Consider the following 19921-nt stretch of genomic DNA (forward strand, 5'->3'; position numbering starts at 1 on the left):
GACGAGGCAGAGGTGAGCCACACCCCACTTTTCATATGTACATTAACAGTAGGTTTTCATTTAAGATATTAGATTTGTATCTTGCCATGAGAGAAAGTGTACAAATTTATGTAAGTTTAAAAGAAAGGGATGATATTCTGAAAGAGAAATTTAAGTTTATTTCAACAAATACTTATTATACACCTTGTTCTGTAAGAGAAGCTTTGCCGGGGAGTCTGTTGTCAAGAGGAATTGCTATATGGAGTCAAATGGTCCACACCCTTGGTCCTTGTATACTCACACGTTGTATGAACTAGTGCTACAATTATGCAATCGTATATAGACATGAAGGCAAAGATGGTCTCTTCACATTAGACATGAAGGAAACTGAGGCTCAGATATGTTAAGTGTTTTGCTCAAAGTCTCACAGCTTCAGTTGAATAGTCTGGATCACCAATCAGGGACATTGATTCTGAACCCATTCTCAACCCATTATGTCAATCTTCATAAATCTTCATAAAGTTCTTAAATATAGTTTGATGGAGTTAAAAAAGGAAGAAAGTTACAATATTCCTTTGTGTTAGTTTTTCAGGCCAGAGGCCAATCAACTGACCTGCATTCATAAATTTTTGCTTACAGTAGGGATCTTTGGAGGTGCCTTAATTATTTTTTTAATTTTAATTTTAATCTTTTTATTTTATTTTGTTTTATTTTAGAGAGAGAGCAGGGGAGAGGGGCAGAGGGAGAGAGAGAATCTCAAGCAGGCTCCACACTGAGGCTCCAATGCAGGGCTCGATCCCACAACCATGAGTTCGTGACCTGAGCCAAGATCAAGAGTCAGATGCTCAACCACCTGAGCCACCCAGGCACCCTGGAGGTGCCTTGATTCTTTAAGGGAAGCTACTCTTCAGGGATCTGAAAGAGTTGGTTCAACTCAGTTGCTCCTTAAACACTTAACCAGCTACCCACCTGTTCTTTTTTTCTGAAAAATAATAACTAAACAGAAAAATGGAAATCTAAACAATTATGTACCACTCAACTAAAATAAATAATTATGGTAGTCAGGGCATCTCTGAAATAAACATTATATTTCTAGTGAGAGACTATAATTCTATGTAAAAGATTTCAGTGTAAAATTCTTGTTTTAGAGAGTGCATCTCTTGTTTATTCAGGCCAGGAACATGCTCTTTGATCTGGGTTTTCTGAGATGCAACAATATTTCATAATCCTTCCTGTAGACAATGGATACATAAAAAAAAAACATGGGAAATTAAGCAGACTGATAATTTCAGTCTCATACATTTTTGCCTGCACTGTAGTAAATGTGATCTTGAGCATAGGAAAGAATAGAATAGAATATTTAGGTAGCTGGCTACTTAAAAATCTTGAATGCATTTATTTTTAATAATGGCTCTGGGATATTTTCAGGAAGGTAACCCAGTTAGAAACCATTTCTGTTAGCTTACCAACTATGAGAACAATGGTCTTCTTCACATAAAAGTCCTTCTAAAAATTTCTGTAGAAGTGGATTCATGTCTTCCAACTCACTACTGTCAAAGAGTTTTTTTTCCTAACTCTGTAGTTTTTAAATGAGAAAAATAGGTAATTTTCAGATGTAAACATTTATAGTATAGAAAAAAGGGATTTTTTCCCCAAAGATCTTCAAATGACTGTCTTCAGAATCATTACATCACATCTTTTAATCTCTTCTGGATATCTTATTCAAGTTTTATCTTATGAGTGCTTTTTCTCAGTCTGAATACCAACTTCCAAATCAATTCACTGTTAGCTCAACTGCACAGACGATCTCCTAAGTTTTAATTCTTTCAAGTGCTGCCAACCCTTGACCTGAACTCAGAATGTTCTGGCTCGAGAGGCAAAAAAAAAAAAAAAAAAAAAAAAAGTGGTATTCCACGTATCAGTCAGGTTGAATTTAGCTGTCATAACCCTTCCATTTTCCATTTACGTTACAAGCATCAAGAAGTCCCCTGAGTTTGACCTTGACTCATTTTTTGAATCCACAGAGCACTGCACCTACAAAACAAATAGAATCCTATGTCTCTTCTACAACCTTTGCTCTTTAGGTTTCTTTGATGTTCTCTACATCCAGACAAATCTGCTATGCTCATAAGGTACAGATTTAAAACTTCTTTCCACCCGAAAACAGTGTGGACCACTCCAAGAAGAAGTTTTTCAAATTAGCAATGATTTCAAACCATGTAGTAAAATCTGAGTAGGAATTGGGCCATTGTTAATTCTAAATGAGGACAGCAGTGAGCAAGCAACTAGCCCACTGACATGTGGCGGGAGCCCACTTTGCTGCCACTTACCAGTAAGAATGCCCTCTGGAAATCTCAGGTGATATTCCTTCTGGAGGAAATTGTTTTCTCTTTGATTTAAGATAGAAAATGTTGGTCAATTCTTCTCTATTCGAATTTTTCTATTACTTCTTTCTGACTTTGATTTTGTATAGAGTTACAAATGTGGATATCATTACATATTATTCTGTGGAAATCTGTCTTTTAAATTTTCAAAATAACTGTATGCTAAGGAAAAGAATATAATACTCCATCTCTGCGTGTATGACATTAAATGGGTATACAATTTAGGCCCTGCCATCCAGAATCATACAGTCTATTTAGGAGATGAAATACATACTCTAAACTTTAAGGAACATTGCAAGGCAATGATGAGAGATGAACCAGAATAGTATGTAAAAAAGTGATTTTTTAATGGCCTATGTACATTTTATTAGGGCTCTTTTACCTTCAAAGCATGAGTGTGTTACCACTACAGCCTTACAAAATTTAGCCAAAAAAAAAAGTAAAAGGAATATTAAACAATGTAGTATCCCATCACAAAATGTTTCTTTCTTTCTCATGCTGAGGTCCATGTGTTAGTTAAATAGGATCATCCTTTGCTTGCCATTTTAAAAGCTTATCTCTTGTCTTTGACAATAGAAGTTGCTGTTGCTTTACTTTTTGCATTATGCACACTTGAGATTCAGGAACTCAACTGTGCATCCTCAGAAAATGCAAAGAATGGTCGTCCACCCCCACAGTCCAGAAAGGGAAAAAAAGAAAGAAGGAAAAAGAGGGTAGTTACATATTTAGAGTACACACTAACAATGCAAAGCAGGGAGTTCTGATATTTCATTTAATTGAGCTGTAAACAAGAAAACTGTCAAATCCTGCCGCTGCCCCATTGATGCATGTGGATGTGTGAATTTTCTCCATGTGTGTGCTCTGTGTCCTTTAGAACACCCACAGTGGAGATGAATCGCCAAGGTGTGTATTAGTCTGACAGTCCTAGAAAGTATCACGACTAAAAGCTAAACCCAGGAAACAGCATTTCATTTGGTTCCTGGTGTACTGCTAATTGATCCCAAACCCTTCATTACTGTCTAGTGCAAAAGGCTAAGTCGAAAGGAGGCATTTAGAAAGTGACTTAAGTGAAAACAAGACAGAGCAAAATTCTAGGCCTTGTGAAGTTCACTTGCTCTGTTCCTGTGTTGTCACACTGATTCTAAATTTATCTTTTCTTTCAGGTCACTTGGAAACCCCCACTCATCCAAAATGGAGACATGCTTAGCTATGAGATCCGCATGCCGGACCCTCACATCACAATAACCAATGTTACTTCCTCAGTGTTAAGTCAAGTAATTACTCATCTGATTCCCTTCACTAATTATTCTGTCACCATTGTGGCTTGTTCAGGAGGTAACGGGTACCTAGGAGGGTGCACAGAGAGTTTACCTACCCATGTGACCACCCACCCCACCCTACCTCAGGGCGTTAACCCGTTGTTGGCGATTCCACTAAGTGAATCATATGTTGGGATTTCATGGCAGCCACCATCCAGACCAAACGGACCCGATTTGAGGTAAGAGAAAGTGACTGTGCTTTTGGATTCTATTATGGTCTTGTCTCAAGGAGGGAAAGAAAGAGACTTTTACTCATGTACGAATGCGGAACTAATTCCTGATTGGATGTCCCCACTCATAACTTGAATACAATTTCATATTGCATATCTTGACTTATATAGAGCCATAGAAGTTCATCAAGATCAAAATATAATTTTGTGAAGCTCTAAAACCCCTTGAAACAACAATCACTGTTGTCTAACAATCTTTGATGTGATCCTTCTCTTGATTTTCAGAATAGATTTTAATTATATGTTAGGCAAATTTGATGCATGTTCTAAATAATACATTTACACAAATATGCCTCAAAATTCCAAAGCTAGCACAGTAGTTCCTTGGCATGGTATTATTATCTGGAAACTTGTAAAGAATGTGGTCAGGGACATAGATAAGATGAAAGGGAAGTGTGTGATTCTGAAATAGCTTTTTAACAGCCTACACTTGACACTTAGCCAAAAGCAGCAAGTTGATAATATTATCATTATTTATAAAGCCCTGATGGGTTGAAGTCTTAGGAAATCATTACCTTTACAAGCATTTTGTATTTCTACTTTGTGTGAAACTGGCGATAAAGTTTTGGCAAATCTGAAATAGAAGAAATCTAAAATGTTATCATTCTTACTGATAATAGTAAAATGTGAATGTAGCTGATTGTTTCAAAATAATTGAATATGTGAATCTTGAGCTAGAAGGCAATGACTATCTGGAAAAAACTTCGTGATTGTAAATTAAGATGTTTTCTTTGCGTTTACATGCACACCCCAGACACTCATACCATGAAACAACCTGAATTTTGGTAATAACATTAGTTGAGATAATCCTGATGTTTCTGCTTGTCTTTTGCTTTAGATATGAGCTTCTCAGACGTAAAATCCAGCAACCACTTGCATCAAATCCCCCAGAAGATTTAAATCTGTGGCACAATATTTATTCAGGAACTCAGTGGTTTTATGAAGATAAGGGTCTTAGCAGGTGAGATTACAAAAACTATAAAAACAAATGCTGGCATTTAGTCTTGGGCACATTGAATAGTTCAAAGTATCTTAGTGTCTTCATTGTGTGAGCATGTTATCAGTTGTGCAATAAAACATGTTCGGTTATTATCTGTGGCATTAATCATCGAACTGCAACGGTCAGCATGTTTAATGTTTGCCATCTTAACTGTATGCTTAAAATAAGCCTTTTGAAGTCGAACTTGTACATGTTGGAGCCTTAACCTATTGCCTTTATCACAGCTCCAGCAAGACATGAAAACTTAATTGAAGAATTTGGAAATAGCAAGCATATTCGAAACGGGGGGAATGACTAGGCACTGACAACATGTTTACTATAACTTCTGGAAAATAATTGTTATAATCGATTCAGTCCACACAAAAATTATTTACTTAGCACACCTGGGACTTGGAAGAATTCAACCGAGGGTTCAAAGGAACCAGGAAACAGGCAAATAGGCAATGTCAGCAGAGAGCAGTGCGTGGGAGGAACCGCAGACCTGGGTCTGTGTCACCCTGAGCTGGAGAGCCAGGTTTGTGACCTTATGCAAGTCACCTACTTTCTCTGGGCTTAACTTTTGTTGTCTATAAAATGAGGAGATTGGATGGGATTAAATGACTTCTCAGCTTTGCTGAGTCCAAGCAATGCAATCAAATTGCAAAAGAAAAACAAAAGCAAAACAACAAAAAACCCCGCAAATATTATTTTATGAACACTTTTCAGACACATTTTTTTAATAACTTTTCTATCAGCTTAATCATTTTCCTGGATGCCCCACTGACTAGCTCTACCCTGAACTCTGTTTACAGCTCTGGCCTTGCCTCCCCCGCCCCCCTTCCCCACCTGGGCTCCCTTCCAGCCTCATGAACATCACTTCCAGTGCCTCTGACATGGACCACTTGCTAACTCACCTTCCCCCCCATTGCCGTCCTCTCCCTTTTCTCTGACTAGATTACCCTTCACATCTTGGTCTGAAAGTGGGCTTCCCTGCCCACTCTTGCTGGTCTGACTCAGCTGTCCCTTTCATGTATCCTTCAAACGCCCTCACATATCACTATTGTCACTGTAATGTACTGGCCTGGCTGCTTGGCTGGACACCCCACTGTATCGTCAGATCCACCATGAGGCAGGGTTTTCTCTTGGTGACCCCCGTACCCTCAGTCCCTAGCATCCTGCCTGGCACGTGGTGGGCCCCCGGATGGTTGTTAAATGAAAGAAGACAGTAACTCAGTAAACAGTGAGTTATTTCATTTCTCTGTGCCTGAGGAATATTAATTGTAGTGTTACTATCTTTGGGGAATGGATAAAACCAAGGAAAATCCCCTGTCCATCTTAAAGGATTGTGGTGGGGAAAACCTTACAGATACTCTAAGGTTCTTGGGGGGAAGCAACATGTAAATCTGATGAAGCAATAGAGTGAGCCCCAGGAAGTTGCCATTTTTGTAAGTCCAACCTCAATCATCATGGTCACTAGACTATTCTCCACTATTTTGGGTTCATTATTCACTTCACCCAACATCGTTCTGTAATTATTTCTTCTTGCTTACTATATGCTGAAAGGCACGGGGATGAGAAACAAAAGTGAATTCAGCATAACTCTTGCCCTCAAAGACCTCACACTCTAGTGGAGGAAAACACATCACACACATGGCTGTACACGTATTAATTGCTTTCATCTCAGTTAACTGCATAGTCACCAACACTGCCTAGGGAAATCATATAGAAAAGTAGCTTTCTATGACCTGTGAACTCTAAGTGCCTTAAATATAGCATTTTCCAATATAAATAGGACTCGACTATTTAACATTATAGTCAGATGTTTAGCCATGAGATGTTCGTCTGAAAAAGAGAATAAATCTCAGAAAGTTAATGTTTCTTTATAGAAGAAATGAAAACTTATTAAAGAATTGGACCAAAGTCAAACATTTATTATTGAATTTTTAGTGATGCCTTTAAGAATTTTTAATGAGAGGTCCAAATCTAAGATTTAAGAAAAGAAATATAGTTACATCTCCACAAATTAAAGTGAAACATAAGGTGACATAACCACTTTGTTGACAGCTGCTTCTAGAAGGGAAGTATACATCTAACCAATGTGCTGAGGAGGTATTTTGACTAGCCTCATAATGCTAAATGTCAAGGGTTTTTTGTTCTGTTTTTTTTTTTTTTGTTTTGTTTTGTTTTGTTTTGTTTTCTGCTAGGACTAGCAAAAAAAATTCTTTTTTATTCAAATAATTGATATGACCCATGTAAGCAGCGTGTGATAAGAAACAATATGCATTTCTTTTTAATATTAAAAATAAATGGAGTGTGTCTTCACATTATGAGAAATTTTTTTTTAGCCTTATATCCTTTATAAGTCCAAACAAAGCTAGAGGCCCCTTTAGCCCATGGAGGGTTCTCTCAAAACTCTGAGAGAAAACCGGAAATTAGTCCACTGGTGGGCACTATGGGCTGTGACTGTTTTTCTGTTAAGAAGTGATCTTTTCTGGTAGATGTCGCCATTACCCACCTTGACTGCTGGCAATTAGGGTTCATCACCCCTGCTGGTAAACTAGCAGCCTCTCAGATCGCAGAGGGGAGGACCTGAGCCCTCAGCTCACTTTGTTACACACCTGTCTAGCAGCTCTTCAATGACCCTACCCTTTGGCTTTGATTTGTCTTGCTGACTTGTTTGGCTGGCTGTTTTTAGGGTGGGGGGCGTAATTGAATTCTAATGCCTTTACGAAGAATATGAAATTTCCTATTCACCTCAGACTCCACCATTCCTTATTTCCTTCTTACCTTACATATACATAAATAAGTGGAACATTGAAGTGTTTCTTCCCAACTTGACCTGATATCACCATAGCTACATCTGGAATCAGCTTTAAAAATGGACCTTCTCTTGATATAAAAAGTAAAATTAACTTGAGGTTCACTGGGCATCCCTTTAGGGATGTATCTGTGAGTGTAAATATAAATTGAGGTCAATTCCCTTGGTCAGTGGTATATTCTGGTTAGCTACGTGTGTGTGATCTATAGAAAGCATAGCAATTATCTAAATTGTTATTATATTCTGAAATTCAAATCATTCTGGTAGTTTTTTTTTCCCTTTATATCTCCATGTACCAAATGGAATATTTGGAGCTAACTACCTAGATAATTTAGTTGAAACAAAAATTCTTTTGTTCTTATGTTCATCTTGGGTAAGGGGTGATTTTGTCTGACTTACACATCCAAGTTGCCTCATTATTGAATTTTGCTCTGTGTAGACAAACTCAAGTAACTCTAGGTTTATATGACATGTCAGTTTCTAACTTTCCTTCCTTAATAGTGCAAAACAGCCAAGTTATGGTTGTTGGGGGAACCATAACTTCGGATTCCCTGACATTTTCATCACTTGGAAAACCTGGTAAACGTGCTGTTATCACCTGATACTGCTGAGGTGAGCCCGACAGGGTTTAAAGGGGGCAGCGACCTCCTTCACTGTTAGCATCAGCCCACGCTCATGATTTGCAGTGCCTTGTTTTCTGAGTGATCAAACAAAACTACCAAGAACACAGTGATGGCATGCCCTCCTTTTTTGTTTTGGATTTGATGTAGGAAGAACAAGTTATAAGAAATAACAGATTATGACTTGTAGATTATAATAACTTAGCTGTGATTAAGTTTATAAAGGGTGGTATGTTCTAACTCCTGTTCCTTTATATTATTTATAAATGTCTGTTTTCTTTCACAATGACAGTCGGAAAAGAGGCCTCCGTGTGACTCCTCAAGGATCCACTAACTGACTTATCTTTAAATGAAAGTATTCAAAATTAAATATTCATCTTATTTTCAAAGAACAGTTGGACTCGAGTGTTTTAAAAGTAAATTCTTTGGCTAAATATACCACAAAATCTAAGTTTCTATTTTACTGACATAGTTTCTAATTTTTTGAAACCTTCCAAAATGAAATGTTTCAAGCCCTAAAAGAAGGTGTAGGTTCTAGGGGATAATATTCTAAAGAATGTACTTTTCATTCCCCTCCTTCACAATAAGATCAAGTGTACATAGCTGACAGGTCCTGCTTTGCTAATATGGAAAGATTGGGCCGGTTCCATGGCACCTGTTTCTGTAGTGTAAGTGTATATTTAAGCTGTAGCTGTTAAGTAAAAGTTTACTTTGTACACACAGAGGGTGAGAGGAAGGAAGACTCTTCTCCCATGCATACTAACATGAGGTAGAGCCTATTATCTTCTTCGTTAATATCAAAATGTGAGTCCATGTTGACTCTCAGAATGAAAGCCGACTTCTGTGAGTATTGGTGTGCAATCTCATAGCAAGGTACCTGATTCAAAATGAGCAACTATGTGTCTCTTCCACATTGACATTACAGTACTAGACTCACGGTGCATTTCTCATTGAGATTTTTTTTTTCATTGTTCTAAATTTACCTCAAGCTATGAAACCTTTCCTCATGAAAAATGAGCCTCCAAATGCGGAAGAATGCATTTCGTCCTAGGAATTTTTTCCCCTAATATTTTATTCAAAAACAAACGAAAAATTCTGGTTTCTTTGCATTTCCTTCTAACATGATGGCATAGTACAACAAAGCCAGAAATTACAGTATAATTATTTTAGGTGTGGCATTCTGTAGCATAAATATAGATGGGCTCTTGAGATGAGAGCTGCAACTTGCCTTCACAACCTAGAAAGTACCATATTATGAAAACTTCCAAGGGTGATAAGCATTACTCTTCAATATCAAAAGAAGAAATCTTCAGTAGCATTTTTAGAAACAGCACATAAGTGGTTTAAAGAAAAGGTAGATACCATCATTGAGATGGTAATAACTGCAGATTTCAGCAGTAGAAACGGTGTCGCGTTTTCATTGGTTTACTTGTTCATCCCCACAAAGGATTTGGGGGTGTAAGGAACAGCCGGCTGGCTTCTATAATCCCCCACGTGTGATGCCGCACTCGAGCATCCGTTGGCTTGTGGCAGATATGAAGAGAGTTAGTGGGAGAAGCGGCTGAATAGCTTGCATTTTCAGAAGCATGATTTATACTGGTGACAATATTGACACATGAATTCTGTTAGGACATCAATAATGTTGACACATTTTTAATTCTGATGAAAACGACCTGAGGCATTCTGTGGCTGCACTGAAGAATTTTATTGGTTACAAAAACACATCAGACCCTTTCAAGATACCCTTTCAAGCCTCCACACGTTTTGCCATGGAATAGTTCTTCCCACTAGACACATGTCTCCACTGGACAGTATGGTGCTTGTCATCAACACCTAACCCAAATGTTACCTCCTCTGTAAAGACGTCCTGACTGGGTAAGGTTAGATTAGATGTTCTCTCTGACGCACGTTTGAAGAGAAAGGAATCGATGAACACATTTTTAGGGGTTTCATTTAAAAATATATTTCTGTAAAGCATACATACTCCAGGAGAACAGATATGACATTTGTTACGATGGTTAGCACCTAGGATGTCGTGAGTGTTCAATAAATACTCCTGAATGAATGAACAAATGAATGAATAAACGAAATGATGTGCCAAACAAGAGAGAGCAGTATAATGTGTAAAAGAAATATCTTGCCAAAGTTTCTGTAGGGCTTATTTCTCTATTGGACAGATAGGTTTTTGTGACACTAATCTACCAAATTATATATGACCTTAAAGTTATGAGACCGAATGCCTTAGTAACTATGAAATATCCATTCGTTCACTTATGCAATTTTCTACTCTGTAAATAAACAGATTCCTGGGGTCATAAAAGCTTCAGCATTTGAACAGAACCTAACCTTCTAATTCACTTGAGTAATAACAACTGAACCTTGAAATGAGTACTGTTCCATAAATAAGTTTTTAATATAAATTATCTTTTACAAGGAAAAATACCGTAGTCATTTGTACAACACAACAAGGTTTTCTATTTTCTGTTTTCTTTGGTGAAGGGAGGGGCTTGAGGATGGTCTCAAACAAATTAGTGATTTACAGAATAACTATTGGTTTTTTTTTAAATTTTTTTGATGTTCATTTATTTTTTGAGAGAGACAAGAGCATGAGTGGTGGAGGGGCAGAGAGAGAAGGAGACACAGAATCTGAAGCGGGCTCTAAGCTGTCAGCACAGAGCCAGACCCAGGGCTCGAACCCACAAACGATGAGATCTTGACCTGAGCTGAAGTTGGGCACTTAACCGACTGAGACATCCAGGCGCCCCTAGAGAATAACCATTGTAATAGCCCAGTCGTTCTAAGTTGACCCCAAACAGTTGGTTTTACTGGCTACAGATAGACTCTAAGTGTTCATTCACTTTGCAGATGTCAAAAGCTGTTTGCTACGGGGTTTCAAATGGTACATTTTTCAAGACATACCTAGAGAACACGATTAGTATTTGGAGAAGAAATTGGTTGATATACATATGTTTTGCATGAGTATATGATGTCAATCCATCTAACATTTTTCTTTTATAAGTATTCTCTTATTATTAACGAAATGGCATATTGCATGTGATGTTAATAATCAACACGTAGGTCCATCTAAAAAATAACACACCTTGAGTAGATGAAGAAATACCACTTTAAGCACACTAATATATACATTCTTTTTTGACACGAAGAGGTAAAATATAAACTGACCCAGGTAGTTGTAAGTATCTATATTAACTAACATAAAGATTAGGTTTGGGATGCCAATGGAAACAGTGTATTTTAGTATTCCATGTAAGAGAATCCAAGATCTTATATCCTGAAATTTTAACTTAACCGTGAAAGTTAAAGAAAATGCAAAAGACAAATGCGTGAACTTCAAGTCAAATGCCTATTGATTTCTCAATTAAATAAAATAATAAATAGTGGAAAGAATTTAATATTAGAAATTGAGGAGAGTACAGCTTTCTTAGTCATCTTAACTAATGGTATAACCTCAGGCAAACCACTTAACTTCTCAGTCTTAGTTTTCTTACCTCAAAGATGGAGCGGGTTTTTTACTATTTGAGTTAGAGTCAGGTCTCACTCAAAAATTCTAAATATTGCTTTGCAAACAGGACTTTTCAGTTACATATATCTATATGGCCTCAATTTCTGCTGTGTAGATATAAAACATATATTTTACCACACCTAAATTATAATGAAATAGCTTAAATTGTCACGTGACAAACTGAGACCCTACAGAATTTTTTTACAATTTATCACTTATTCACCTGATGATATTAATTCCACTTGCAGAAAAGAATCACACAAATGGTATCCCTTTAAAGCCATAAAGATTACTAAATGAATAATAGCACAGACATGTGGGAGAAAAATTCGAATATTGTAGGAGGGAAGATTAGGCATCCAGCCTCTAGCTAAATTTGTTTTAAGCCATTTTATGAAGTAAAACACAATTAAAAGTATTTCACTCAGGGAGAGAGCTAATGAAGCCAAGGTCGCTGGTTCAATTCCCATGTGAGCCATTAGCTTTTGTTTCATTCTCTTGTCACAGACTTGCTACCCTCTTAACCCCAACTCACCATCCTTCAAATTCATACTGGTGGTTACAGAGGAAATTTGGTGAGACTGTTTGGATACCTAAGCAAAAATCTATCCCCACTGCCAGAAAAATAACTCAAAGGTCAAGCCCCAGTCATATGACATCATCCAAGTATTGACAGATCAGATTATCCTTAAGATTATTATTGCTATTACTATCACCATCATTATCATGTTGGCAGCATAGCATCATGGCTAAAAGAGCAGGCTCTAGAATCAGACTGTCTGGGCTTGAATCTGCACTGTCTCACCAGCTTGACAAATTGGGCAAGTGATTTAACTCTTTGAGCTTTATTTTCCTCATTTTCAAAATAGTTGTCATAATAGCACCTTATGCGGTAATTGTGAGGTAGTGAGTTAATGCATGTGGGAAATACCTGAAACAAATCGACTACTAAGTAAAGGTTATTATTATCTTTCCAATTGTCTTGGTCCAGTCAACTATTTGGCACTTGCTGAAAGCATTTGCATTAGTTTCCCGGGGTTGCCAGAAACAGACTGGGTAGCATAAAACAACAGAAATTTATTCTCTCACATTTCTGGAAGCTAAGAATCTAAACTCAAGGTGTTGTCAGAGCTATGCTCCCTCCAGTCTCTGAGGAAAAATTGTTCCTCACTTTTTCCAACTTCGGGTCGTCCCAGTTTTCCTTCGCTTGTGACCGTATAACTTCAATTTCTGCCCCCATCTTCACATGGCCTTCTTCTCTCTGTGTGTCCCCCTATGTGTCTCCTTATCAAAAGTTTCCTCTGTTTTCTCTTATAAAGACATCAGTCCATTGAATTTAGGGCTTCCCAAATCTAGTAAGACCTCAACTTGATTACATCTGCAAAAATCCTATTTCCACCTAAGTTCAGTTCACAGGTACCAGGGGTTAGGACTTAAACATATTTTGAGGGGGGACACAATTCAACACATTACAGCTTACACAGCAGAAAAAAAGGAAAGAAAAACATGAGGAGAAAGGGTAAAACAGACAAATGTAGAAATCTGATGCTAGTACTTATTTGGGGAAAACAGATAAACAGCTTCCAAGAAATCCCGAAGCCCTTTCCTGTCACTACAGCAGAGCAACACGTTCCATGTGGCTGAGGCAGAGCCTCATGTCTTTGGGCTGTGAGTGAGATGAGACAAACAGACCTCTACAAAGGTGGGAGCAAAATGCTGGGAGAATCCCGGCAGAGTTATTTTGCAGAATCCTGCAAATGGCGTCTACTCTTTGTCATGCCTGATAAGGTGTGACTCACGGAGACAGATTCCACAGGCCCCACATTGGATACAAGGCATCCTGGATGATGTGGGAAACCCAAATAAGGTGACGATGATCTGAAGCCAGCACTCGTCCTGAGTACTGGATGGCTCCGGGAATAGTTATGTGTCATGCAACACGTTTAAGCAAGTTTCCCGATCCAAGCTATTGTCCAGACAGGGTCTATAAATAACATATGACTGTGTCTAGAAATAACATCTTCCTATCTGGGCAGTTGTGAACCAAACAAAGAGAGCATGGTAGTCTTCTGCCTGTAAGAACCAAAAAGGATAAAGAATTGATGGCTTTACTCAATCATGGATTTCGTATATGACTTGGGAAATATTCATCATATGACATTTCCATACCCAGTACCCACTTTGCTTCTTCTGCAAAGCAATATTCAGCTTCCACTGTACTGAGTCAAGGAAACATGTTCACACGATTGCAAAATACAGCTCGCTATAGCAAACCTCTCCGCGGGAGAATGTTGTACACTTTGGTCACAGTTACGATTTAATTTAGGGGTTTATCTATCTTCCAATGAGATTAGGGGGAGAAAGTATAGGTACAGGAAGAAAACGGTGATGAGGGATTCTGATATTTGAAAATGGATGAGTTTCCCCAAAAGAAGAGCATAAAACTCTCTGGATCAAATTCAGATAGAAAGCTGGCAGGTTGCCAGATTTGTAATTGCATCTTGAATTGAGCTGTAATCCTTACCACTTCTGAAAACAATAAGAATGAGAAAATGATAAGCCGCATTTGTTTTAAACAGTGGGTATTTGCTTTAGCATTCCTAATAAAATATTTTTCCTGACACTCTGGTGAAGGCTCCAGAGTTACAAAAACAGTGATATGTCTTTGTGTAGGGAGGAAAAGGAAGATAATTCTATTTTTTAGGGGAAACAGAAAATTGTGCATTTTGAAGGAAATCCTGTATTCTGTGAGGAAAAAGAAAACTGTGTGTTTTGTTTGCTGTAAAAGAGAAACTTATAATGACCTTTTAAAAAACAACCTTTTAGGTTTACAACGTACGAGTATAAGGTCTTTGTACACAACGGCGTGGGTTTTACACCAAGCCAACCAGCTACCGTGACGACATTAGCTGGTCTTCCAGAGAGGGGAGCCAATCTCACTGCAAATGTTCTTAACCACACAGCCATAGACGTGACATGGGCTAAACCAAGTAAGTAAGCTTCTCATGCCTTTCTTTCCCTAATACATTGAGATGTATTAGTACCAAAAATGAATTTAAAGTAGACATGTTAAAAACACACACACACACACAGCAAAAAGCCGAGATTTCTGCGCTGTTCTTCAGAGGCAGACTCTCTCTCCCTGCTTCTACATCCTTTCTGGGGCTTCTCTACCTCTTCCATTCCTTTTGGTTGGAAGTGTATTTTCTGTCAGACCAGCCAGTTGTATTGAAATGGCCACATATTAATTTAATACAGTGCAATATTGTGCACTTTCCTAAAAAAAGCTCTGCCCTCCATCTTGTAACTCCTCACTTATTAGCAAGAACCACTGAGTAGCATTGCTGTAATGTGAGGGATTTTTCTGAGTGAATCATCTTCAACCCTGGTTGTAGGCACAATTCCAGCTTGGCACAGGAAAATGGAGCCTGGACGTCATCACTGGACTTGCTTCAATAATGCAGGGGATTCACCCTGGCCCCATTCAGAACATACCTTTATGGGTAGTTAAAACAGCTCACAGATGGATCTAATCTGCTCGGCCACTTTTTAGAAACCACAATAACTGAAGTTCCATTTCTAGTTGGCCAATAGAGTAGCATTTAATAGTGAGCCTGTTAATTTGTAGTGATCCATTATCATAATCCGAAAATAACAACACGTGGGGTGCCTGGGTGGCTCAGTTAAGAGTTCGACTTCTGCTGGGTCATGATCTCGCGGTCCATGAGTTCCAGCTTGCTTCAGATTCTGTGCCTCCCTCTCTCCGTGGCCCTCCCCCTCTCACACTCTCTCTGTCTCTCTCTCTCTTTCTCAAAAATAAATAAACATTAAAAAATATTAAAAAACAGAAAACAACCCTGTTTATCATGGAAATATGTATTGTAACCATTCTTCTAAGTATCAGTAGTACCAAATATTGAGAAATACCTGATTTAGAAATCCCCAGTTAAAATGTTTCTCTTATGAAAGAAAACTGTACCTGCCAGGGTAATCATCTACTATTACATAGAAAGATACAAGTCTACTCCTGGTTGGTGAGTAGCAACCACGTGATTTTGACTCAACTTTTGAGTTTTGTTACAGCCTAAGACATGCTTCCTGTACCACTGAGAACATCTGAGTGAATTTGCTTTCATGTTGCATCAGTTGCGAATTAAAACCAGTATTAGGCGACATTAATTGTAAATTAAAATCTGTACCGGTTGTGTTGATCTCCATTGCCGCTAAGTAACCCTAGGGTTTTTATAAGGTTGCAGGTTTCTAATAATCAGTGTCACCTCTTTTGGGATCTCTTAAACCATTTGAATGGAAGAACGGAAGTTAATTGATGCTTATGATTACCCTCTGAGACACCTCTGGGAAAAATAGGAAGTTTTTATCTGGAGATGGATTGTTACGTATAATATATTTTCACTCATCTCCCTCTTCCTCTACTTTACCCACACCACCTGATTCATCTTAAGAGCCTGCTCATAAAGGTGGATGTCCTGCCCCTCATCTGACATTTGAATACTGCTGTTAAGATCCAGCTGCTGAATTTTCGCCAATATAGGTCCTTTACGTTATAATTGGAAGCCCGAAGTAAGCATGCTTATAAAAACTGACAAACCTAATGGATCTGCAGCAGCTCACTGAAGTTTCATTACCTTGGTAATCCGAACCTCTGACCTTCGGGATGTAGGTAATGCAATCTGCCGTTATTTCCATTCATACCTTAGAAATATTTCAGATAACTATTTGTGAGCACAAAGGTTAACTCTCAGAAGAGGGTCAGCTCTTCGAAAGCTTGTTGCGTTATCATTTTCTTCCTCTGTGCAACCTGCTCGCCTAAGTAAATTAACTGGTCACTCCTCGGTGATAGGGCCACCTAGTTTTTGTAATTTAAATGCAAGTTGTTTTCTTGATTCGCAGGATACATTTGGCACATTGTTTAATATGCTACAAGGCAGGAAACTATGGGTTGAAAGTCAGCTGGATAAATTTATAAATATTTACTTTTTAAAAATTGTCTTTCACAAAAACATAAAATGTATTTTAAAAAACCATATTCTTTCTAAACTATCACCTCCATATGTACACACCATTTTGGTACCTGTATATTTCTGCTAAATTTTTACTAACCACGGATGAACAGGAATGTTATTGAACATTCTAGAAGCACCCATTTTAAACTTTTGCATCTCGGGGTGCCTGGGTGGCTCAGTTGGTTAAGCGTCCAATTTCGGCGCAGGTCATGATCTCATAGTTCCTGAGTTCGAGCCCCGCATCGAGCTCTGTGCTGAGCTCAGAGCCTGGAGCCTGCTTCAGATTCTGTCTCCTGTTTTCTCTCCCCCTCCCCCTCCTCTGGGAGCTCACCCTCCGTCTCTGTGTCTCTCTCAAAAATAAACAAACATTGAAAACAATTTTTTAAACTTTTGCATCGCTATGTGATATCGTGTGAGGTACACGCACCCCCACATTTCTTCAATTCAGTTTTAGGGTACATGTTGCAAACTGACAGCACATAGGCCACATTTACTCCCCCCTCCCCCCTACACTGTTTTGTCTGTAGTATTTTTAAAAAAACAACAATCAGAAGGTCTCACATAATGATGATGATTTGAGGATTGGTTTGAAAAATCAATTGATTGTGTGAAACTATTCCTGCGTTGCTGGAGGAATAATACCAATTGTCACTGACTAATGGCTTCTGCTTCAGACAGGTCACATGCTTTCTGTCTTCCTGGTCCCCATAGGGATAGGAGGTTCTTATCCCTGTTAGATATAATAAAAGAAAATATTTCAGCCTAAATGAAATACCATGAAGATAAATTATATTAGTGAAAAAAATCATATTTTTATAAAAAGAGATTCAAAAACACCTTCAGTTAAATTATACATGCCATTCTCAGAAAGGCCCTATGAGATAGAAACTGGAACTTTGTAATTCACTCAACATTATAGTTAGTAAGCAGTCTTCCCAAACTCAAACTAATCAATTTTCAGCTATTTCTCATGCATTTTGCCTCAATGGTTGTGAACATTTGCTGAGTGATTTATTAAGATCCTCCACACTTTGACTCTAAAATAAACAGACAAATAAGAAAATGCCCATGAGGGGATGCAGTGGAAAGGCAGCACGTCTCCTGAGGTCACCTCACTAACAAGGTCACCCATGGCCAGAATAGACCAAGAAGGCACTGGAGGTAGTGAGAGAGGAAGGGACTGAAAAAGAGGAATGAAAAATCATCCAAATGCTGTTCATCTTACCATCCATCAAAAGCTCACCCCAACCTTCGGGTGTTCACATCTTGTACCACATCTCCCTCCCTTTCCATCTCTCTCCTTCCTCATTTTCACCTGCCCTCTCCTCTTTCTCCTTTTCTCTTCTACCTTTCTATGTCTTTCCTTTCCTTCCTTTTTCTTCCACAGACATTTATTTAGGACTTCTTTCTGTCCTGGGCACTGGTAGTACAGTGATGGCTGACATTACTCCTGCATTACAATATCTCAGTAAACTCTCTGGAAAATTCACAAAGTATGAAGGTGTCACCATTAAGACAGTAAGTTTAAATCCACAAGAAAGGCATCTTCATCATCTTGATCTCTTAGTCAGAAGCCACCAAATTTTGAAGAATTTAGATTGTCCTAAATTTAGAAGAATTTCTGACTTTGTCTGAATTTATCTTGTTCGAATGGCAATACATATCAATAATTTCCAATGTCAGCTCTTTTTTTGTTGGTTTATTTATTTATTTTGAGAGAAAGAGAGAGCATGAGGAGGGGAGGGGTAGAGAGGGAGGGAGGGAATCCCAAAAGACTCCATCCTGTCAGTGCAAAACCCCATGAGGGGCCCCATCTCATGAACCTTGAGATCATGACCAGAGCCTAAACCAAAGATGAATGCTTAACCTACTGGGCCACTTAGGTGCCCCTGATGTCAACTCCTTTAAAAAGCATCCACCGTTGTTGGTGCACTTTGTTCCTTACTCTTCCTCCTTCACTACAGTTATCAAAGCAAATAGGCTGTGTTTGCCTTTTCTGTGGGCTGCCCTCTTGTTCACTTGTGTGCCTGTTGTAGCCTGACCTTCTTCCCTTATACTTTACTGACATGGAAGTCCTCACCTCATGATCCCATCCAAAGCTCTCTTCTCTATGCCATCCCATTGTGTTTCTCTGCCTGTCAATCTAGAGACTACACTTAACCAGCCTTGGAGTTGGTTGTGGCCATGTGCCTGTGTTTATGCCAATAAAATGTGAAAAGAAATTTGTGTGTCATTCTGTATCATAGTCACAAAACATCGGGCAGATGCCTACCTGTTCTTTCTTCATGATTTCCCTGAACTGGAATGTAGACATGGCAGTGTTCGCAGTTTCAACTCAGCAGGCATGGACATAAGACATCCAAAGCCCCATAAGAGAAAGAACTTGGATTGTTGAAATGGAACACAATCTGATTCACTCACCTTGGGGCTATTATGTGAGTTATAAATTAACATCTATTTTATTTAACTCACTTTATTGGTGAGCTTCTTGGTTACCTCAGCTTTGATAACTATCTCAGTCTGTGTTTGCTCATATCAATTCACTTAAGGAGCAGAAATTATCTATCCTGTTTTCATTGCCAAATGTAAAATGATGAATAATTAACACATCTCATATACAATTTCCTTTAAATACAATTTGCTCTGGCAGGCTATTGATAGGAGCTAGGACATAATGAGAGATGAAAGTAGCTCATGAGGTTTCCAAAATGCAGTTATTTGTTTCTGATTGATGCTTCACCTAGATAGAAAGCACGAGATACCTTTTTGAGAAAAAGGAGGAACCTGGCTGGGATCACTGGCCAAGAGGATCTTCCCAACTCTTTATGTGAGCAGTTTTACCCTTAAGCAGAGTCCAAGTAAAGAATTTTCTCAAGAAGTAGTTTGATTAAAAAACAATTGTTTTTTATTAAGTAAACTTTACTGCCAACATACGGCTTGAACTCATAACCCAGAGATCAAGAGTCACATGCTCTACCAACTGAGCTAGCCAGGTGCCCCACAAGAAGTAGTTTTGATAATCTCACATTTTGTAAGAAGTATTTA

General features: G+C 38.4%; 1 protein-coding gene across 1 annotated transcript in view; it reads left to right on the forward strand.

Moving 5' to 3' along the window:
• The window catches only part of USH2A (usherin), a 754837-nt gene that overhangs the window by 511853 nt on the left and 223063 nt on the right, over positions 1-19921 (forward strand). Inside the window, exons 41-43 of the mRNA XM_047077230.1 lie at positions 3527-3861; positions 4751-4873; positions 14679-14842. Coding sequence (XP_046933186.1) covers positions 3527-3861; positions 4751-4873; positions 14679-14842 — 622 coding nt within the window. The remainder of the gene's footprint in view (positions 1-3526; positions 3862-4750; positions 4874-14678; positions 14843-19921) is intronic.

This window comes from Lynx rufus, unplaced genomic scaffold (genome assembly GCF_022079265.1).
Source record: "Lynx rufus isolate CCGP_SWC_20201006 ecotype Redwood Valley unplaced genomic scaffold, mLynRuf1.p SCAF_15, whole genome shotgun sequence".
Taxonomy (NCBI): domain Eukaryota; kingdom Metazoa; phylum Chordata; class Mammalia; order Carnivora; family Felidae; genus Lynx; species Lynx rufus.